The 24243-nt window shown below is 37.9% G+C and overlaps 1 protein-coding gene across 1 annotated transcript in view; it reads right to left on the bottom strand.

The window, feature by feature from the left end:
• The window catches only part of RELN (reelin), a 511249-nt gene that overhangs the window by 226835 nt on the left and 260171 nt on the right, over positions 1-24243 (bottom strand). Inside the window, exon 8 of the mRNA XM_082846929.1 lies at positions 21444-21495. Coding sequence (XP_082703055.1) covers positions 21444-21495 — 52 coding nt within the window. The remainder of the gene's footprint in view (positions 1-21443; positions 21496-24243) is intronic.

Raw genomic sequence — 24243 nt, 5'->3', positions numbered from 1 at the left:
TTGATCATTGCTAAGTTCCACCTTTCTTAAGCAGCTCCTTAAAATAAATATCAAACTGTGGCGCCGGAAATGGAAACAGCCAGGATTATGTGAGACAAACTTCAACACCAAGAAATATGAGGTCTGGCAGACAATCTGTCTTTTCAAAAGACAGTTCAAACTAGCCTAAAGAATGTAAATGGTATTTATGTGCTTCCTTCGTGTTTTATACACCGTAAGTACTTAAAAGCAAATGTATAAGGTGAATCCCAAAAAAGGAAAGGATAGAACAAATGATAACCAAAAAATGTTCCTTACAGAAGCAATTCGGTGGAAATTATTTACAAATTGAAAAAAGAGAAGGAAAGCTGATAAACATGAAAATAAAAATGTGTCTAAATATGACCCTGATGACCAATATGACCCCTTTCCTGTCTATTTTCTTATGTTACCATCTCAGTGTTGCGAGAATAAGTTTACTATGCACCCATAAAACAAAAAAGGTACCTGGCCGGTGACTCACTTTTCCTTAGTCATTAAACTCTTTTGTACCTCAACTATTAATATCTTCTGAACTCATCTCCTCCTCACTATTGTCAATGGACTCTCAGTAGCTCTTGCCAAAACTTTTTAATAATGATTAGCTGGTCTCCCTGTGTTCAGCCTTACATGTCCTCACCCAGCCCCACTCTTGCCAGTGCTCTTCCTACAAGTGAACTGAATTGTTACCTCCCTGCTTATAATCCTTCAACAATTTTTCAGTCCCTTCAGGAGAAAGCAGTACTTCTACCCCAGTGAGATAAAGGTGCACAGTTTCTAGAGATCAAATGTGTACCCTGGAAAACAGAACTAGCCCAGGGTTCCCATGTGAAAAGATAGCTCAAAAGCCACAGGGACTCCCAACAAAGGAGTGGACAACTAGAAGACCAGGACTGAGGTGTGCGGTACAAATGGACAGCCAGAGGAGAGGTACTGCCCATGCCAAGGGAACTTCCCCTCCTGGAAGAAGCGCCACCCAAGAGAACCAGTCGGCTTTGGATAGCTGCCTCCCTCTGGGAGCACTCCCCATCAAACTACCATCCCAAATGGTGCCAAGCCAGTGAATAAATGATTCTCCATGCCCACTCCTAATACAGCTGTTCCACACAGACTGGGTGAATTTCTTCTTCACATAAGCCCTTCTGAATTGCAGCCCCACTGTCACATAGACTTCTGTCAACAGAATAAGATTACCCCTTGCCCAGGTTGACAACGGTTGCTTGACTCTGTGATAAAGGGAGGAAAGAGTTAATTTACATCCACGTGCCCAGATGCCTAACGCCACCCCCAACTCCCTGCCCCCAGATCCGGTGGTGCAGAGCTATCACATACCTCAAAGCACCTCTGATGCAGTGACGAGACAATAATGAGCAGGTGCCACCTACAACAGGTACTTCTTTCTTTCCCCTCTTAAATCGAAGATGTTTAATTGCCAAAGCTGATATTTAACACCAGAAAGGAAAGACAAACCCAAGTGAAAAATGCAAACTATCCTCTCACTTGCAGATCCATTTTCTCTCCTTCAGATCACTTCCAATGTAATTGTAATCCTTCACTCTAAAGTAGTAATTTTGCAAGGATTTAAACAATTGCTGAAGGAGGGAAGATACTTTAGAACCATGGTTATAAAAGTATGGCCTGAGAACCATGATGAACTTAAACAGGTCTAAAAATTCAAACTCTTTCTTTGGTTCTTACCGACAAATGAGGAAATTCCATATATTTTCATTTTGACCCACATCAAGGATATAAGTAGCCTACAAAGTGATTAAGGGTTCCTAAAGTTTGATACTCATAGATAAAACTGATGAACTTCTAGAACTTACTGAGGACCCCCATCTAACAGTCTAGGATATCTGGCTCCAGTGTAGAGCTACAAACACCAGGATTACTGCAATATCCCCAGTTTGGGGGAGGACAGGATATTTTGTGTTAAAGGTACCTCATGAATGTTGTTTCCAGTTGGTCTTGGTTGTCAATTCTTGATTTTAAATTGACAAATAAATTGATAAATGATAAAGATAAACCTACATGAATTTACTGTAACTGTCATTTACATTATTATTGATTATTTAGTCAACCCCACAGTACATAATGATGGATACTTTTTTCAGCAGCATTTCTGGCCTATTATTGTCTTACAGTTTGTCCTATGGCTTAAGACATATACGCACTGCAATATAACTACAAGCCATCTCTACTCTTCTGCGAAAGGAGATATCTACGTAATGCCTTGAAACTATCTTGCAACAAAACCACCTTTCATTGATGATGTCCTGAATCTGTGCTATTGAATTTGTGCCTATGAATTTATGCTATTTTAATAACTTGCTCTGCATTATCAAATTATGTATAAAAATACTGGGTTATTTTTTAAATTTTTGGAATTTTAACATACAATCATATGTCTAAGTTCCTTTTTATTAGGTTAACAATGCACCATGTATAGTTAAGAAAAACAGAGACCCAGACAGTGATGCCCTCATCCTTTCAACCACTGCACCAGTGTTTTCTGCCTTCCTCCTGTTATACTGGATGAAGTGTTTCTGTTCTTACCAATGGTGAACCTTCTCATGTGGTCTAGATCCCATCTTCTCTTGTTCTTTAAGATTTCCCCTCTTTCTCTTGTATCACCAATTTCTGCCAATGAGTTTCCTGGATCATTCCTATTGTCATACAAACATCATAGAAACATACAAAGCATCTCCCATCTTAAAAAAGTTTTTTTTGATGTCACACCCCTAACTTCTGTTCCTTCCAATCCTATTTTTGTTTCCCTTTATAGCAAGACTTCTCAGAAGGGCTGTCCAGTGATTGCCTCCACTTTGTCACATCCTCCGATTCCCTCTCCCTTCCACCCCGAAACTGCTCTTGGTTAGGTGTCTGGGGAGTCTGTGTTGCCAAATCAACAGATCATTTCCCCATATTCAGGTTACTTGACTTCTCAGCAGGATTTGTCACAGTGCATCCCTCCTTTTTTCTTGGATACTTTCTTCTACCACCTTCTTGATTTTTCTCCTGCTTCACTGACTGCCGCCTCTCAGTCTCTTTTGTTGCCCTTTTCCTTCTTGATCTCAAATTGTTTTGGTAGCTTTCTCTTCTCTTATCTACATTGCCTCCTTTTACTTTGAAGCTTTAAATAATATCTATAACAGATAATACCCAGAATTATATTTTCCATGAGATCCACACTTATAGATCCAACTGCTACTCACCATCTCTAATGGACAACTCAGACTCTTTAAGTCAAAATTAGAATTATTGGTTTTCCACCCCCCAAATATCTAGGATACCCTTTTCATTTCAAATGACACCACCCCAGATGCTCAAACAAAGCACTAGGTGTCATCTTTGGTTCCTCCCTTTGCTTCATTGTCCACTTCCAACCCATCAGCCTGGGAGTTCTGACTCCAAAATATTGTTCAGCTTCTATTCCTCTCTACTGCTACCACCTTAGTCAAGTCAGGGTCATGTCTTGGTGGTTTTCTTACTCCCTTTTTTATCCTCCTATAATCCATTCTCCACACAGCAGTAAGAGATCTTTCAAAAACAGAGGAATCTTTTAAACTGTTTTAGCGATCATGTCATTCATTCTTGGCTTATCCTCTCAAGGCTTCTCAGCCCACTAGGAATAAAAGGTTGAGCTCCCTCCGTGACGTAGAGCTTCCCTTGTACCACTCTTCTCGTTTACTGTGTTCCAGACACTGTGGACTTTCTTTCTCCTCCCTGAACACTCCATCTCAGGGCTTCCATGCCCCTTCTCTCTGCCTACAACTACACTGATTATGTCAATTTCCTCATACTCTATTCTCTCCTCATTCCATTCATATCTTTCCCCACAGACCACCCCTTGGCTGGGTCCATCTTCTCTCTTGGGGTTCTGTGCAAACATCACCTCCTCAAAGAAGCCTTCCCTGCGCATTCAATGTAAACATCTCCATCCCCCAGGGTCCAATCATCCTCCATCTTATCACTCCATTTTAAGTTATTCATAGTACTTACCACTGTCTAAATTTACCTGTTTATTTACTTGTTCACTTGATCATTGTTCATCTCCTGTTAGAATGCAAGCTCCACTGAAGGAGGAACATGTCTGTCTTGTTTACTACTTGTGTCCTTGGTACCCAGAATAGTGCGTGGTGCACAACAGAAGCTCAATAAACTCTGGCTGGATCATAAATAAGTTTGCTGTAATTTCTCCATTTCTTTGTTTTTGCTGTGTTATATTTATACTAGAAAGGGGAACTATGACCGTAGATCGATGGGACTTAAGGACTTTTGATTTGCCTGAGTTGGGTCAAAGTGAAAAGGCATCTGAGAGCCGTGCTGTAGAATATCTGGGCTGTATGTATCCTTACCACAGATTAACTTTGGTACTGTTATATAGTCAACAGGGCAATAATTCCCCCATATTAATTAGAAACTGCCCTTAGATGACTTAGATGGTTACATAATCCAGTCTGCTTTTAGAATAAAAATATCAGAGACAGATTACATGAGTAATTATGGTACATTTTTATCAGCCAGATAAAGTAATGTGAGGAATAATGATAGCCAGATGAATTATTTTACTTATTAGTAAAGTCATAATGGCCCAGCATAATTAAAAATAAGCAATTTGCAAAGTCATACAAAGTACTCAAAAGCCACATAGAATACCATCCCCAAGGCACATGTTCTGACCTCTCCATCAGGAATCATTTTCTACTGCATTAAAAAAAAAAAGAAAGTTTCTCGAATGTAATGTCTTCTTTTTTTGCGGTACGCGGGCCTTTCACTGTTGTGGCCTCTCCCGTTGCGGAGCACAGGATCCGGATGCGCAGGCTCAGCGGCCATGGCTCACGGGCCTAGCCGCTCCGCGGCGTGTGGGATCTTCTGGGACCGGGACACGAACCCGTGTCCCCTGCATCAGCAGGCGGACTCTCAACCACCGCGCCACCAGGGAAGCCCGAATGTAATGTCTTCTTAATAGTAAGACATTATCTAGTCCTTTCAAGTTGATTTATTTTGTGTCTGTTTGAATATTTAACTAGATTAACACACTGTTCTAAGGGAGAAAACCCACTTTTATGTCTAGGAAGAAACCTAATAAAATTGTAACCTTATAGAAAAATGTTACTCTAAATTGTAATGTTATAAAATCTTTGATGATAGGTACATCTTATCGTCATATAAACTTATCATCACATAGCCTTAAATAGATCTTATTTAATCTTTCTCATCTAAAGGAATTCTATATGATAATAAATTCAATGCTTGCTAGTATTACTGATAATTCTATATAATTTTTTAAACTTCAGTTTTTAGAGTAAAATTCCCTCTGATATAAGTTATCTTCCAGAGAGAAAGTATGTGTAGGGCTTAGGAGAGTGAATGGTGGGGGCAGGCTGCCAGGTTTGCAATCTGGGCTCTGACACTTTTTAGCTGTATGACCTTGGACAAGTCGCTTATCTTTCCTGTGTCTAGTTTCTACATTTGTTAAATGTGAATAATAATAGCAATCACTTCACAGAACTGTTGTGAAGATTAAGGCGTTAACACATTAAAAGTGCCTAGAAAACAAATCTTGGTCCACGTTAAGAGATTTCAGGGGCTTCCCTGGTGGCACAGTGGTTGAGAGTCTGCCTGCCAATGCAGGGGACACGGGTTCGAGCCCTGGTCTGGGAAGATCCCACATACAGTGGAGCAACTAGGCCTGTGAGCCACAACTACTGAGCCTGCGCGTCTGGAGCTTGTGCTCCACAACGAGAGGCCGTGATAGTGAGAGGCCCGCGCACTGCAATGAGGAGTGGCCCCCAGTTGCCGCAACTAGAGAAAGCCCTCGCACAGAAACGAAGACCCAACACAGCCATAAATAAATAAATAAAATTTTTTTAAAAAAGGCAAAATTCCTTTAAAAAAAAAAAGATTTCAGGTATGATTCAGTATTTTTGTTTCATTTCATAAATTCATTTACCCCAGAAAAAGGAGCAAATATTTGTTTATGGGCTAAATATTAAGTTGAATTACTGCTTAACAAAGAACTTATGGCACATTTTTCCCCCCATCGATTCTTTGGTTTGGGGCTATTTTCCAGCTCTTTAATGGAAACGCTCTAAGTTCAACCTGGAGATGAAAACTGAGACCCAAGTGAGTAATCTACCTGTTTGTTAGCATCACTGTAAATGTGTTAGAGGGGAAGAAAGTTGTCTACTTGATAAGAAAAAGAAGGCCCTTTGGGATCAGTATAATGAAATATACTTTATAAGGTCTTTACAATTGCTAGAGTGGAAATTTGATTTTGCAGTTCCTAGCATCCAAAGAAAACAGAAAATCTGATCTAAGTTTTAGTAGTATCCACAAAGAAAAAAAAATTCTAGTAACTCAAGAGAGCAATTAAGGTTTCTATGAGCAGAGAGGTACTACTCTGTGCATGTCCACTTTATAGGTAAGGGCACGGAGGCAAAGAGAGGTTAAGCGATTTACTCTAGACCCAAATGGGATTCAGAATTGGGTAGACCAGAACCCATGCCTTCAACTACTTCACTATACTCCTTCTGGTGCATAAAGCACACTTTAAAAAAACCAGACAAACAGTGCTTCATTTTCACATGGTCAGAACATGTTGGGACAGGCTTTTGTGCTTCTGCTTCTACTCAGGCTCCTGACTTGAGCCAGATGGTCCTTTTTTGGTAAAACCTAAAGGACTGAACCACCTCTAGCCTCAATATCAGGTTTACTCGGGCATCACTTTCTCTGCAGGTTCCCTGCCCATTCCCCTCCTTTCCCTACCCCCGTGGCCAGTCACCCAAATCTGCGCACCCTCCTCCTGCAAATTTATTGAATCTATGCCTTTATTTTACCTTCACCACCACCTCCTGAGACCATCTCTCACCCAGATCAGTGTGATAACCTCCTATCTGGGCACTCAGAACAAACACAAAAGGTATTGTAAAGAACATTTTTTTGTCATTTGCTTTAAAAATCTATAGAAAGGCATTTAAAATAGATTTTAAAGAATAGTTGTATTCCAAAGAAGTAAATCCTAACACCTCCCAACTCAGAAAATTTTAATTATGTGGAAAGCATTAACCTGATATAATATTACAATCAGGATTAAATTTAAGATAACACTATAATCCACATTTGTATCCTAAATAACGCATTCCATAATATCTTGTAAATCTGTTTCTGAAATAATCATTTTACTATAAGGAAACAATTAATATTTACAAATGTAAAACAGTGCCTAGTACTTCTTATTTAAAAACAAAGAAATAAGAAGAATGGTAAAGCTTATTTCTAAAAGGTTGCTTCCTTTCACTGTTAGAGAGACTCATCACTATGATTCTAAGAAATATTTTTTTGTAATCTCGGTTTGATCTTTGAACCACTTATTCAATTTAAAATTGCAACTAAAATTGGTATCAACTTTTACCCCCCTGGGTTCTATTTAAATAGTATCATCCCTCGTATAATTTAGAAAACAATAGATAAGTAACTTTCCACTTTTTTTATAGGGAGTCAGGCCAAGATGATCAATCTAACAGTCAATCAATCAATCAATGAGTCAACCAATTATTAAAAATATTTCTTATTTCTGAGGTACTCAGAAGGCTAGTTATTTTCTCGTGATTCAGTCCCACTTCCCTTGACTTTGGCTGTCATTCAGGAAAAACTAGGAAATGTATACACTTTGAATAGCCTTTCCCACTTAAGAAGTAAAATATCATTTAGAACTGACATTTACATAAGCTGTGTGGTGATCCGTTCGCAGTCCACATGCCTCTTATGTTGGCCGTTCCCTCTGCTGGGCTACCTCTCCGACACAATTCAAGCCTTTGATCAATGGTTACATCCTCAGTGGCTGCCCCCTGGCTGCCTCCAACAAAATGCTACTCCTCATTTGATGACCCCTGATTAATTTTCTTCATTGCATTCATTATTCCCTGACATTCATTTGTTTGATATTCATCAGCATGTCAGCCCTATCAGGGCAAAGATTTCGTTTTGTGAATCCTGTCTCCCCAGTGCCTTGAGAGCTACTTCACACAGAATAGGAGCTCAGTGAATAGTTGTTGAATGAACGAATGAATGAATGAATGAATGCAATTTAGGAAGCACTTTAAACTCTAGGAAGAAAGTCTTTTGGAAATGCAATGATACCATTATTATTATTGTTGTTGTTACTGGCTCTTTTGTAGCATTTCTTTTCAGCAGGATAAGGAGATGGAGGTGATTTATAGCCTCTGTCCACCAGCACAGAGACTGTCACTCTTCTGGGAAAGCTAGAGGGGCAGCACATTTGTTCTCCGATGCTGAGAATTGTTAGGGCAACAACACTGCATGGTTTGGCTGATGCTGCTTTTCTGTTCCTCTACTTAATATCTTTCTCTGATGGCAAAACAGGCTACAAGTATAAATTAGCTACAAATGGATGAATAAATGTATCAAAGGCAACTACTGTGATATTTCTTGTGGGGCCCCCCTGAACTAAAACAGACAACATCATAACCATATTTTCAGACAAAATGTATTCCTGGTTAACTCATAGTTCACTCTTGTCACCCAGTTCTAGGATTTAGGACTACAGTGGGAAGACATTTAAGAGATCATGAAGATGTACACTCTCACTTTACAAACAAGTTGTCAGGGGTTCACACAGGCTCCACCACTTCCCCAAAGTTACACGACAAGGCCAGTTGGCAGAGAAAGGACGATATGGCCCGACTCCCAATCCAGTGTTCTTTTCCCTTCCCCATTTATATCAACAACAAAAGTTGTTTATCAACAAAAATGAGTCACAGAGACATGGAAATATTCTCAATGAAAAAATACATGGCTTAAAATATCTACATTGAAAAAATTTTTTCCTTATTTTGCATTAATGACTATTATTTACAGGGAATCAGAATACTAGGTGGAGCAGTGTACGGAAATCTCTATGATTCCTACGTATGACTACTGAGATAGGCAAAAGTGATAGAATATTAAATAAAGGGAAGGTGATAGGATGTGATTGGTATTTGGAAGGGAAGTTGAGGCTTTCCCATGAAAGAAGTGTGAAAATGACAATAAGTTTATTATAAGAATGCAAACACATCTTTATCAGTATAACATCTATAAATATAATGCTCAATTCTAACATGTTAGTGTAGACAGTGGACAGGGTAGACAGAAGTGGATTTACCATGAAGCTCATGGAGCTTAAGCTTCAGGGCTCTGCACTTGGATGAGCACCTTCCAAAGCCCTGGGAGGAACTCTAGCAATATGTTCACATGACCATGTTTTATAACATTTGCAACCAATTGAGACTGCTGCCTCCTTTCTTGACTGCTGCCTTACCATGTTACCCTCATGCCAGGTGGTGTTGGAGTGGCCATGGCAGCTTCTGGGATCCATTTAAGGGGAAGTTGAGTTGGAGATATGTTATGTGTGTGTGATACAGTTACATAGTTATGCAGGTCACTTCTATTCCATAGTGCAGTCATCCTCAGCGTAGAAAGAGCTTCTAGGAACATGCCTACCACCCAGTGTGATGAAGTACCTATGTCATCACGACTCAAGAACAGTGGTAATAAACTGTTCAGTGAGTGACATCAATTCAGAGTTGCTAAGATTGGTCACTGTGCAAGAGAAGTCAAAATGCCCTGCAGTCTTGTAGTTCATACATGAAAGAAATTAAGACAGAGATTTTTACAATTTGCTAATGATCCTAAAGACGTACATGATATATCAGTAAGGAATTGTGAAGGTAAGATGTTAAATAAATGAAAAAAAAAAACCTCTGATCCACCAAGCTAGAGGCAGAATTATTTTTCTAGTCGCTAAATAAAAATATTATAGAATTGTCATATGCAGAGGCAGTTTAAGAATATGCACCCAAAAGTTGTAAGAAAAGAGTATTTCAGGTAGTTAACAAAGACGTTATGTTATATTTTTGGATTTTGTGGTGCTTGTGGTATTGTCAACTTCTAAAGATTTGTAATTTGTTGTGATTTCTTTTCTCATTCTAAATAAATATTCACATTTGTACCTAATTTTGAATGTGTAATTTTGTATTCTTTTCCTTAAAGACAACCTAGCCCTCACCCAAATTGTGTAAGGTTCAAACATGGACCCACAAAACCTAGACCCACCCCTGTACAGAGCATGCCCTGAAGTGTGTTCCTGCACATTTCACCAATGTCTTAACTCACACGGGAGCACCAAGGTCTAGATTACATGGTTCACTTTCCACTTTGCTTAACATGGCACATTCCAGTGACAAATGTATTGTAATGCAGGACAACAATAAAAAGAGAATGAGAAGATATGATTCTTGAAACTATTTTCCTTCTCTATTACTTCAGGCAGATCTGGCTCAATTAAAATATTCTTAAAAGGAAGCTATCACATTACAACTAGATTAGGATGGATGAAATGACTTGTAAGTAATTGTTTGCTTACATAAGAAACATGCCATTCATTTTTGGACTGTGTTGGAGACCACCTGAGTGAACCTCAGGAGCTCAACAAAAGCCAGTGAGAACCTGTACCTTCCAGGATTTACTAAGTGGAGTGTTTCTGTGCAGTGCTGGCAGAGAGGCTCTTAAAGGGCTGTTAGGGTTTATAATGCCAAGAATACACAAGCACGTGAACAAGTACCAATTATGTGCTAATCAATGGAGCCCATATTAAGCACACTGAAAACCTGTTCATTGTGCAGTATCCCATTAACCATAATGTACATGTCTGGAGGAGACGCTAGGGAACTTCCTAGAGACAGCAAATTCCCAAAATTCACAAATAAACTTCTTCCTTTCTTCTCATCTCTCTTGGGTGGTTGCCATAAAAATAAACAACTTAAAAAATAGCTTGATTTAGTATAAAATCAAGACTACTTAAAAAATAGATATATTAGTCATTTATTCTATTAAGAATTCAAGAGTTACTCCCTTTCTCAAAATAACAGTCATACAAGTCCATAATCCCTTAAGGTAAGATAAACTTCAGGATCCAAATTACTTACTTATTTACTTAATTTACAGATTTCAGAAAGGTAACATGGTAAATATACCATATGTTATGCAACATCCCCAGCAAGGTCTGAGGCAATACCCTATAATGAAACATATTAATATTTCTACAGTGAAATACATGAAGATTCATATAAGTAGTATAAATAAAGATTATAAATAGCCTTAAATCATTTCAAGTCAGGTCTGGCTGCCAAATGAATTCAGGTCATGGGAGGCTTTGCCATCGCATAACTATTAAAAAAAAAGGTTTGTGGTTTTTCCGAGAGTTTTTGTATTGTAATATGGAATTACAGATTAGGAATTGTGAGCCTGTGTCTCCAGTAGCCCTCTCTATTTCTTTATTTCTTTTTACTTTTATAGTAAAAGGATAAATCAATTGGTTTTAGTCTCCCAAGCCCAGGGTAGTTTTATTCTTATTTGGTTATGCCCTTCTTCACAAAGCCCCAGACTTTTCAAAGTAAATCAGAACAGAAACAATAGAAGGAGCTACTGCCTCTTGGGGGTTCGGCAGTGGTTGCCGGGAGCAGGCTCTTTCCTCAAAGCTCTGCCTGAAAAACAAGCTGCCTTTTTAAATGTGGCACAGGGCCACAGAAGGAGAGAAGTGATCTCGCAGAATTTATAGATGGGGAAAAGCACTGCCAGAAATCATGCCTCTAGATAGTGGAGCAGGACCCATAAATACTGAAGGCTCGAGGAGTGTCTGGACAGAGCCCTGCTGAGGATTCTTGCAACCCAAGCGCTGCTGCTGCCATTCCTCAAAACGCAGAGCTCAGAGACAAGCAGGGTGCCCAGAGCTGCATGGAAACAACAGCATTTGATATAGAAAGATCATAAAGTGATGAAATCGATGTAATCAGGCTACTTAGAACTCCCTGCTAGGACTGGAGCAAATCTTAGCAGATTCAACCCATCCTTTCATCTTTTCAAGGTAGATAAATGGAGGACAGGGCCATTAACTAGAGGTTGTAGTGAATGGAAAGAGAGAAAGAGATGAATGGGGAACGTTTAGAGAAGCTTTTAAAAGCCAGACACTGTCACTCCCAGGGGATGTTACATGTTACTGTAGGCTAAGGCATTCAACAAAGGGACTTGCCTCATTCTATATAGTGAAAAATGTGATGAGCAACATGAAGATATTGGTATAATAAGCAGTTCTGGCAATTATCTATATTTTTTTCCCCCAGAGAGATTTTTAAGGACAGTACTACTCACTACGGAGAAAAGGCTCATTGTATCCACAAGCACTGAGAAACACAGTAAAAGCTTATTTGCCACCGGGCAATTCTTCTAAGTAATTCTGCCACAAGCAAGTCACGGACCATTATTATACAGATGATCAATATTTTGATAGTTGCACAAACTTCTGCTCAAATATTTCACTGGAGGCAACTGTCCATGTTTATTTTCCAGTAACAACAATGATGTAGAACAATGATTATACTATACTTAGGTTTTTATTTCCTTCATTACCAAGTCTTCCAGAAAAATCCTAAGGGCGTTAGCTCTCTCAGCCCATGGCATCAAAACAACCCACCATAAGTAGAGCAAAATCTTTGTAATACGGCCAGTCCAGAAGAAGTACTACCTAATGCACGGGACCTAAATTGTGACTGCCAGTTTTTTTTAAGCAGATAATGCTGTAATTTCCAGGATAACCAGTTTTATATATTTCTTAGTTTTCATGTTTGTTTTATTCCTCTCCTAGTAGAAGAACCTACACTTGATAAGATTGTATGTACCTGTTCATACTATTTTGTAATGTGGCACATCTGTATAAATCTGTTTCATTAGCTTATACATTTTGTAAAAACTGTAAGCAAGTTTGTCCTTCAGCAGTGAGTTAGCTTCTTGCCTGGTTTGCCCTTTGAAGCCAGTTATTTTGGTTACTTATTACCTTCATGGACCTCAGGTATCCACAGAGTACTTGGATACTGTTCTTGGCTGAGCACCAGTCTCCCTGGCTCCTCTGAGGCATTCTAGTAGCTGCTGTCCCCACATCTAACCCTGCCCACACATCCTGCCATGCAGCACTGCTTCAGGCTCTCATAAAATACAGGCTCAATTCGCCTGGCCTGGGCCTGCACAGAGACAGCAGCTCATGCCTTGATGAAGTTCAGAGACTGTAGCCAAAGGGGAAGCAGTCTGATTTGTGGGTAAGAGGCAGGGAAGGAAAAAATGGTTACTGTATCGGATAATGCTTTGTGGCAGCCCAGGCGGGACGCATCCTGGGGCTTCTCAGTCCCAAATGACAGGGATGGGAATTGTGACTGAAAGGAGCCCACAGATATTACTTTAATTAAGAATAGTTCCATTCCACACAAGAGGAAATTCTCAAATTACTCTTGGATCTGTCAAGAGCAAGTGAATTCAATTTTGGTAAAATATGATGACCGAAGTTGAGATAAATCATTATTTTATTAATAGAAATTGTCGGTTTAGAGAAATCAACATGTCCAAAATCTTTGGCTGCCCCAAAAGATCAATTAAGCAATTATTTGAATATGAAAATCCAGAATTTATGTCTATAAATCTGTTTTGCCCATCAAAAAAATACCTTTGGGGGGAATTAAGCATATTTTTAAATGAAGAAACATATTTCAAGGATAGTGTTGCAAAAAGGACCATTATATGAAAGTAAACTGTCCATTTTAAGCATCTACTAAAAACTGATATTAAGGATTAAGAGAGGTCAAATAAAGTAACAGTAAAAGAAATCCTCACAAATATTCTATATTTATGCTATACATAGGCTAAAAAAAGGCTACCTTGAATGAAACTCAAAAAACCTCTCTCATAAAATATAGAAAAAGAGCCAGGTTTTAAAAGCAACTCTTCTTCCCCTTATGCTTTATAGTTATTTTTAAAATGAGGCTACTAGTAATAATTTTTGTTTTGACTGACTTTATTAGTAAACAGGCTATTAGATCTGCAAGCCTTTCCTTCTGAATAAATGTGACAGTATGTGATTTATTGTACTTCATATTTTGCTCCTTAGTCACTTCCTTGGCTGAAATTCCCAAACCTCATTAGGTGACTTCTTTCGGTTTACGGCAGACGGACAATGACCACAGGATATAAAATGAACAGCTGTCCTCCTCCCCTTTGTACCTTTCTCCCTTTCATTCCTATTCCCCATTCCCTCACTTCCAAAATATTTGTATTTCTTCCTTTTTCCTGCCACTCCTATAAGAGAGAAAGGGACCAATTCCCTCCTGGTTTATGGAACGCCATGCCATTTCCAACCAATTTCAGGTGCCCAGCCCTTTGCAAGTTCCCTCCCAAGTCCACAACATAGAGGTTTCATCAGATTTTATGTTGAGAAAAACACAAGGAAGACAAATGCAAAATGTGTCAGGCTTTGCCAGGTTCCCTGCTGAGCAGCCCTCCTTCCCTGGGGTGGAGGCCATAAACCAAGCCCTGGTGCTCAGGCCTGGCTCATTTTCTAGGAGGACTGATCCCCACCTTTGGCAGCAGGTGCTAAATAATGTCCCTCTCCACCCCCAGCAATCTGGAGACTCAGCATTACCACCCTTGTTGCAGTTCGGGCTTTGACCTTGGTCTCAAGGTCTTAGAATGGCCACTGCCTTATCTCCCTGAAGGGAGCCTTCGCTCTAACCTTCCTTGTGATGCTGAGTCTCTGGGGCAGTACCACACCTGCTCTTGTCAGTCTCCCTCCCGAATGATAAAGTCCTGCCTTTGGATCTCCCTCTTTCCTGGACTTTCCAACAGGCTTCCCTCTCACCCTCCTCTGTGGTCTGCACCCCTCCGTTTCTTCTCCCACATGGACTTCCCCTCCCCCACCTCCACCTATTTGATAATAAACTTCTGGAAGGCTGGGCAGTTTCTTAGATTTTGCTTTCCCTACAGTGGATGTATTCACATCCTAAAGATCTGTGATAAAAGAATCCTTGATCAAGAGTCCTTGATTGATAAGAAAGTGAAAACTGCTGGCTCAGACCAGGTTTTAATATTGCCCATGGATTTCGTTCAGCACGCCCCTTGCCTCAGCAGTCAAGAAGGGTCTAGTATTGAGCACCAACGTGGAACCTCACTAAATCTCTTTCCTAACCTAAGAATAGAATTCAATTCAGTTCATATTTATTTAGTTCTAGTCGTGAGTAAAATTCTGCCCTAAATACAAAGAGGGATCCTTGTACCCTCCTTAGTCCTCACGGAACATTTAAGCTATAAAGGGTGAAAGTGGATGTGCATAAATGGCCAGAGTATATAAATCAATGCAGAGTGAAGTAGGCATCACAAAATAAATACAGAGGAAGTAGGGGTTCAGATATAGGAGGATGTGGCAATGAGTTTGAGTTTTCATGGAGGAAAGACCATTTAATCTATATCAATGATCAATTGCTTCTCATCTTATTGTTCACTGTTTTATCCCTTCTACTGGAACAGCCTTCAATAAATATTAGTGAAACATAGTTATGAATGAATTATTAATATTTATTTTTAAGCCTCATCAAGATGAATGACAATGAAATAAATATTTCAAAAGAGAAAGGGTACAGTATCTTTCAAACTGTATTTTAATTCACGTAAAGACAACTCTTTAGTTATCAGTTTCAATAATGCAAAGATAATTAATCTCAACAGTCTTTGCCAGAACCTTATACTTAGTAGCATCTTACAATATTTCAGAATATTCCCCTTTATTACGTAAGATAGGACTTAAGAACTTGGGGTGAGGTGGATTTGAAAAATATATAAAGTTCATATAAAGTGGTCTTTTAAATATACATTCCCTAAAAAGGTCAACTCCAGGATGAAGAAGAAGGATAACCTGAATTAAAATTGGTTCCAAACTTTAATTATTAAATAGATAACCCAGAAGTGTTCCATATATAAATATTTCAATTTTTGTGTTAATATAGATTCCTGAAGATCTAAAAATCAAGTAATAAACAAATCTTATTTTAATATCTTTTATATCCAAGAATCTTAAACTCAAATAAAACATGTATTTAACCTTAAAAGCACATGTGTTAAGCTAATTTTACCATTAAAATTTTCTAAACTTCTGTTTTTATTTATGTATGTTTTGAGCTCAAGTCACCAGAGATTTTTTTAGCCTCATACTCAGAGATTCCCGTGTTTTCAAAAGAGTTTTTCATGACTTCATAATAAATTCCCCAAGGTCTTACTTACTTACCAAGGAAAGTGACTCTTAAAAAAAAAAGAGAGTCTGACTTAGAAATGTATCTCAGGATATTCACAACAATTCCTACCAAGATATAAGAGGGCTCAATTTCTCCTCCTTCTGAATTAGCTGTTCCAAGAGGTGAGGGACAGTTTCTCTACTGAATCAAGTTCTAAGTAATTAAGATGTTTGTGAATCAGGCTTGAGGGAAAAACTTCCCTCATGCTAAATGCAATATAATACCTCTTATAAGTGGCATTTATTCATTACATCTATTTGAGAAAGATTTCTTTTACAAAGCAATCGTCCAATTCAGCAATGAATACCTCTAACTTTGTAATTTTCTAGTTTTTATTTTTCAAAATACAAAATGAGTAGCTCTCATTTATCTCAGAGACTCGGTAGCATGTACAGCACAAAGGAGAATAATTCAGGCCTAAGAACATTTTCATATCTTAATCTGTAAATATAAAACATTTATGATATAATGCCTTTCCTCTGCTTGAGGTGATTAAAAACAAACAAAAAAGCAGTGAAAAAAAACCAAATAAACAAAACTACACAGGACTTCCCTAGCGGTCCAGTGGTTAAGACTCCACGCTTCCAATGCAGAGGGCCCGGGTTCGATTCCTGGTCAGGGAACTAAGATCCCACATACCGCAACTAAGGGTGTGCACCACAACTACTGAGCCTGTGCACTCTAGAGCCCGTGCGCCACAACTAGAGAAGTCCATGTACCTCAATGAAGACCCAGTGCAGCCAAAATAAATAAATAAAAAACACACGCACAAAACCCAAAATCTTTAGGATATTTATAAGTAAAACCAAAGAAAAAAGATACTAACTCTATAAATTATGAACAAATAAAAGATTCTAGCTAGTTCAATAATAGCAAACTGATAAACACATGGATATGTATTTTCATCTACTGGCTTCACTAAAAACATAGTTTATTGGTGATTCTCTGTTTCCTTCTGGGTCATCTTTTCCATTGACTGAGGTCCTCAGATCACCTCCCCCAAATTTCTTGGTGTGAAATGTCTGCATCATACCAATTTAGCACTTGGCTACATAATATTACAGATGTCTCTGTAATAGTTACTTGCCATTCAGGCAAGAAATATTTATGAGCATCTACTAATTTTGAGTCCCTAGGCTAGGGGCTGAGAATAGCATGATGGACAAGACAGATTTACCTCCTATAGCAAACCGTTCTTCATAATGTATGTTTTTAAATGCTTTACTTTCAATCCCCATTTAGCCAATGGATTCTATTAATCTGAAAAAAAGAGCTGGGCTAAACTGAACAAGCATATTACTTGGCAATTTCTTGTTGAGTGAATCAATGCAGATTTACATTAAGGAAGGGACAAATCCATTCTTAACACAACTGATCTTTCTTAAGGAAGATCACACACACATTAAGAATTAATTTCATTATATTTCTTTATTGCTCAAGAGAGAAAGAGGTCCTTTTTCCGACCTCTATTTCCTTCTTAAAACTCCCAGCTGATGCAGATTAGCTCTTCAGATGGACACAAATGTTGTGACATTTCTCACAGCCACCCCAGGCGGTCCTCCTGCTCTAGGAGAGCACTCACATTCCCATTTTAAGCCTTGCTTATGTCACTCTACCTCCTCAACTGGAAAAACTTTGTCCTTTCCACTGACTCATGCTGTTGACTTTCAGGGATTCTCCTCTCTAAGAAGCCTTCCTGTATTGCTCTACTCTGCAGGACCTAACACCACGGGGACGTGTACACACGTCCATTTATGTTTATAACAGTCTGGTAATTCTCTAGACGTTTCATGCTCCATATGCATCCAGAGGCTTCTACCACACCACTAAACACTGTAAAAATGTTGTTTTCTCACTTTTTTGTCTTTCCGTAGTTAACGTTGGCTCATAAAAGCCTAACCAGACAACAAATAGTCAGTGATATTTTGTTAGGTGAATAATGGATCCAAAGCACTACCAGCACTTCCCTTGGACCGAGGACCCTGCCTGGGAAAACAGAGTTTGGAGGCATCTGTAAAATAGTGGTTTACAAGGGCATCTTCTCAAACTTTTCTTCCTGTCCCAGAGGAAATCTAAAGGAAATGGGTAAATGCCCCTAAGCTTACAACCATAAATTCCACAACTTGAATCTAATGAATCAAGTGAGGATTGTAGCAGATCGATGCCTCAGCACAGAAATAGATATGAAATCTTTCACTGGAATGGAAAAATGAGAAGTTGTTCTAAGAATATTTTAGGACATCTTTCAAGATGATTTAGCTGTTGATAACCTGGTACATTTCAACTTGCAGAACTGTGTTTTCAGGATGCTTTAACTTTAAAATTCATTGGGTTAAGATAGTCTGTATATTTATGTGTGTGTGTGTGTATTTAGAAAGAGTTGGGATGGCATTGGTGCTAAACATTGGCATGATAGAGTTTATTTGAGACACTCCTTAGTAATTCAAGACATTTCTATATGGACTATCTTGGATAACGCTTGTGATGAAATTAAAATGTTTATAAGAGCAATATAAAAATATCAAGGCAATAATTTATTCAATTGTGGTTATATAGCCATAATTATGAACATACTTATCATTGAGGCCATAAATAATGACAGAATCCCCTAGAAAATGGTCTATATTACATCTGAATCATCATGATATACAATGAACATTTAACATCCCAGAGGACCCCTTAAGGAGTGACTCTAAATCTGACCATATTTAACCACACTATTTGAATAGATTTGGAAAGTTCCACAAGACACAAATAAATATAAATGTTGAACTGTCTACACACAGTGGTTTTTTTTATAACACACTTAATATAATGTTTGAAGAGAATATGAATTCAGTGGCTACTTGGCTGCGATTGCTACTTTGGTTATTGTGGGGCTTGTAAAGCTCAGGATGAATATACACAATTATGACGTTTCTGGAATTTGTGTATGTGCCCCAGTCTAGTCCTCACACCATACATACAAACAGAAGAATACTACTCCAAGCATTCATCATGAGATACACAGAACCATTTCTGGAAAGTTCTGCCCACTATGCCTATTTACCATACAACACCATACAGCTAATGGTTTGCCACTATATTGTTTCTCAGCCACTTTAATACTTCTTAGTTCCCAAGAATTTTTATTCTCAAAATGCAGTAAGCAAATTCCCCAATGAAGTCGCTAGGCAGTAAATTATAATTTCTTTAACTAAATATTTTGTTTCATTCCCAAACAATGACGTTAAAATTTCACTTTTTATTCTAAACCTCCCACTCAAAAAAGATTTCTAAGTGTATTTTTTAGTTATAAACTTGACATAGCTATCTATCTATCCATCCATCCATCTTTTTGCAACTCCCTGATTCAGTTACTCTTCCAGTCTTCTAACCTGGTATTCAAATCCATGCTTTGTATAATACAAGCAACTCTCTGGCTCACTGAGCTGCAGCGCTCTGGCTTGTGGGGAAATCAAGGATTCTTGCTAAGTCACATTTTTGGGTCTAGTCTCAAGCCCCTGGGCATGGTGCTTGCTCTGGGTTTTGGGTCTCAGGCACCAAACCTTACATTCTCTGATAAACACACCTTCTTGGTCCTCTTTCATCAGCTCTGTTGTTGATGGTAGGGTGCTGTTGAAAGGTGGGGAAATGAATCTATGCCAGCTCCACAGTATACTCTTTACTATTTACAAAAATAGAATTTTTTTTCCTTTAAGGAAGGATAATTTAATTGGTGCTGGATCTCTGCTACCATGACTAAAATTTAAATATAGTAGAATTGTGAGGCATATATTTTAAAGAGGATTCTTTTGTGTTCTTTAATTGCATAAAGATATTATCTGAAATTAATATTCAAATAAATACTCAGAATACAGATAAATAAAAAATCTAGCTTATATTTTATATTAATAGCATAATGAATTTAAACACATTTGTTCTGGTTAAGAACCTCTAAGTTACACTAGCCCCTCATGCTAGAGTTTTAAAAATCTGTTTTTGTAGCACCACAACTTTTTAAAAATGAGCTTTTTTTCTGATTATAGAAGTGTTACACACTCATTATAGAAAATTTAGGATACACTTGTTAACAGATCAAAATTTAGGATACACTTGTTAAGAGATCAAAGAAAATCGTCTTTACCAAAAAACGCATTATTTTGTTTTTGCCAATGCTTTCCTTATGACCACATATGGACTTCTGAATAGTTTGTAAATTGTTATAGGTAATGCTATCAATGTTAGAAGAAGAGTCCAAACCGTAGTCAGGCAGGTTCGCATTTTTACTTACAGAAGCTGAAAGGAGGCAACCTGAGGAAAAAGTGACAACTACAATACATGACTTGAAGAAAATTGTTCTTAGGCACAATCAACCACAGTGGCTGTGAGAGCACTGATTTGCAGTTAGGACTAGAAGGCTAGAGAGGGAAACAGTCCTTTTGCTAACGGGGGATGCCCAAAGATATGAGGGTGAAGACAGTGGAAAGTGGAGGATGCTGTCTCACGGGCATGGCTGCTAGCAGTCCTCACGCCATGGGGAGAGGCCAGGAGGTTTCCATGTTATGAGACCAAGACCAATAAACTAGCCCCCATCTAGAAGGCAACATCTTTCTTTACCTAGAACATTCCCTTTGGAAACTTGTGTTATTTATTAATATACATCTTTGAAAATTCAAATGGAAAATAATATAATAGACAGCAAAACTATAAACACTTGATCAAAAGATACCTGATTTTACTGAATGCTTTGGGTAGAAATTTTTAGCTCTAATACAAAGGCACTTAAAAGAAATACTGCCAGATACAGTCATTTTAAAATTATCTGTGTCTGAATTAAACATAGATTATTTATGTCAAGCATGAAGCCTTAATTGGTTTCTCTGAACCACCAATGATTATCTTTTTCACTGCCATTCAGTAAGAATGCAGGAAATTTAACAGATTTCAATCTTAATCTGAGGAAAACATTACTAGTAAGGTAATTCTGTATAATATAAAAACCCAATACATTCAAAATCCACATGTAAATACTTTTAAGATGTTTCAGATTATTTGGATTATTTTTAAATACCACTTACTGCCAGAGAGAAGTGAGAACAGGATGTAGCATTTACAATTTTTTTATTTCACTTCAAAAATGTTTTAAATTATTTACTGCAGTGTTAAGTCTTACTCTCCTCTAAATCTAAAAGTATTTGGCACCATAATCCTGCTTATACACTATGATTAAACAAACACTTCCAAGTTAAATTGCTTAACTGCTAAAAAACTTACCAATGGAAAACTGGAGGACAGAAGCTGTTGTTGTATTAAGGCCTGTGGTAATCTAGAAAAAGGAATATAACAAAATAAGACAAGATAGAGAGGAGGAGAAAGAGCAGAAGATTCAGGAGGAGGGAGAGTGTAAAGGATAGAAAGGAACCATAAACAGAGGTTACGTTTATCCAGCGGTTAGCTTACTTCTATCGACATGTCAGAACACAGATGTATTTCTCTGTGAGATCCTCACTTAGGCACTGCTGGTACATTTCTCAGGGTCCTATCGAAAACTCTTTTTTAGTATAATTTACCAGGCACGTAACACAGTCCCCTCCACTCACCCCACCACCTCCTCTCTGTCCTCATCAACAGACCTGGGGTCCAAGAGAATATCATAAAAAGTGACCAAACAAAAATTGGGACCAAAATTAAGAGCAAATGAGAAGAGTAAGAACGTTTTGAAAAATAAATAGAATTACAACAGGTAGAAGGTGCAGGATATCTTTGGGGGAAGATGAAAATGTTATAAAATTGATTGTGGTAATGGTTGCATAATTTTGTGAATAAAGTAAAAACCTTGAACTGTATACTTTAAATGAATGAATTGTAGAATATGAGGATTATTTCTCAATAAAACTGTTACTCCCCCCAAAAGTAATCAAATTATAGGCCTAGAAATACTCTTCCAACACATTTCTATTATTTTCCCTTAGTTTCATGAAGAAGCATGCCTAAATAGTTTTCCCCCTTTTAAAAAAAGGAATGCTACCTTATTTAATTTTAAATAAATTAAAATTTTAAAAATATTTATTAATTAATTCTTTTGTTCATTCATTCATCCTTTCTATGGAGTAGTGACTTTGACCCATACCAGCGTAAGTAAGATGGGAAATAAGGTTCTCATTTTCAATGACTCTTTTGTTGGGTTTCTGACCCCCTAAGGTAAGGTATGGGATGCCTCCCATGACTGCACCTTATAAAACAAAAAGTGTATAACTGTGTTTTCAAGATGGCAGAAGCAGTAGACTTCTTAAATGTCATAATAACATCCTTAGACTTGTCCCTGCACTGTGTTAGCCCCCATGTGATGGAGCCCACATGCAGAAGAGTCAAGAGATACCCAGTTCATGAATCGCCATGGGAATTCGTGGACAGTGAGCCAGCCTCTTGAAGTGCTAGAATTCAGCTGAGATGTGAATATCAAAAAGTTGAATTGCACTTCCCATTTCTACAGCACAATTTGGAAACATGACTGAGCATGTGTTTTAAATATGTGGCTTTAAAGTTCATGAAGAAGCAGAAAAGGTAATAGAGGGGAGGGCAAGACAGCCCATTTTGTAAGTTGTCTAGATATCAGTATAGGTATCAGCTCCTAATTGATTTTAACCATAGCAAAAATCACTAGTGTCAGGATGTCAGGTAAAATTCTCTATTGAAATCTCTCATTATCACAGAATATTTAAGAGAAAGCTGGCCCACCATGCTCGGAACTGTTTCCTACTTCCTTCCTCTCACCAGAGTTGTTAGGGAAAAATGCACTAATAGAATTTTCTTTAAATAACAAAAATACTAGCTCCTTTTCAAGATTCCTTTAGAAAAGGTTAGCAGACATTTGGTGCTGTCCAAAATGCCCAAAAGACATTTGGTCCACTACAAAAAGTCCTTGATATTTGGTCCTGTCCAAAGCAATTTGATGTGGACCAAACAAGCTCATGGATGTTTTGGACAGATCAAACTTCAAGGACCCTTTGGTGTGGACCAAATGTCTTATGAACCAAATGTCTCATGGATGTTTTAGACAGAACCAAATGTCCTGCGAGGTTAAAAGAAATCTGTTTTTTTTCCCTCATAACTTTTAAAGTAAGTTCAACTACTTATCCTCATGGGTGTTCCACTTGGAAATTTTGATCTTAAAGTCCAAAGAGGTACATGGAAATTTTAAAAATTTTTCACAAAATTGAATGAATGCTCTTTTCCCCCTCTGATTTTATGTAACTGAGTAGATTCCCAGATGAGTTATGAAACACTCCTGAATATAAGTTCTTTGAAACAATGGTATGGTATTATATAAGTTAAAAGCACCATGGCTATTGTTATTGCTAGTGCATTAAACAGACCAGAGAGTCTTTGATACTTATGCTGGGGGTGTAATAAATGATGCTTTTATCACCTGGGTGATCAAGTTTCACAGCCGTGACCTCTGCTAGCAAACAGTAAATCACTTGAAATAGTGCCCAATTTCAATTACATGTGCTAACTGAGGGTGACCCTAGACTTCGATTAGTCATTGATTCCACACTTTTTTCTTCACCGGGGAAGCTAAGGACTGTTGACTCCCATTCTTTTACCTTTACCCATTTAGTTTATTAGTAACACTGTCAGCTACGAGAAAGAACAGGAAAGATGAAGAGAAAAAAAAAACAATGAAGCATTGCCTATAAAACCTATTCACCTATATTCACATTTGAGTATTATATTTATTATTCTTGAGTTCAAATATATGATTTCAGTCTGCAAAGTTATTAAGTCTTTACATGGGACATTCTGAAAACTAAAGGACCTCTTAAAGAGATTTTGATAAATATTACAGCGACTATGAATGTCTGAGAGAGAACTTTTTCCCTACCAAATCTCACTGCTCTTAAATTATCAAATCAACTCCAAATTATAGAAAATTATAGAAAATTAATATGCTGACTAAATGAATCTGAATAATTCACTGCGGGCTGAGGCTGTTCATTCTATGCTTCTTCGCTGCAAATTTTCACTGAGTTTAATCCTGTTTTAGCCCAAACTCCTCCTTGTAACTAAAATG

Source organism: Leucopleurus acutus (assembly GCF_964270905.1).
Source record: "Leucopleurus acutus genome assembly, chromosome: 9".
In the NCBI taxonomy this organism is placed as follows: Eukaryota; Metazoa; Chordata; class Mammalia; order Artiodactyla; family Delphinidae; genus Leucopleurus; species Leucopleurus acutus.
This window is presented reverse-complemented; position numbering and strand designations above follow the sequence as displayed.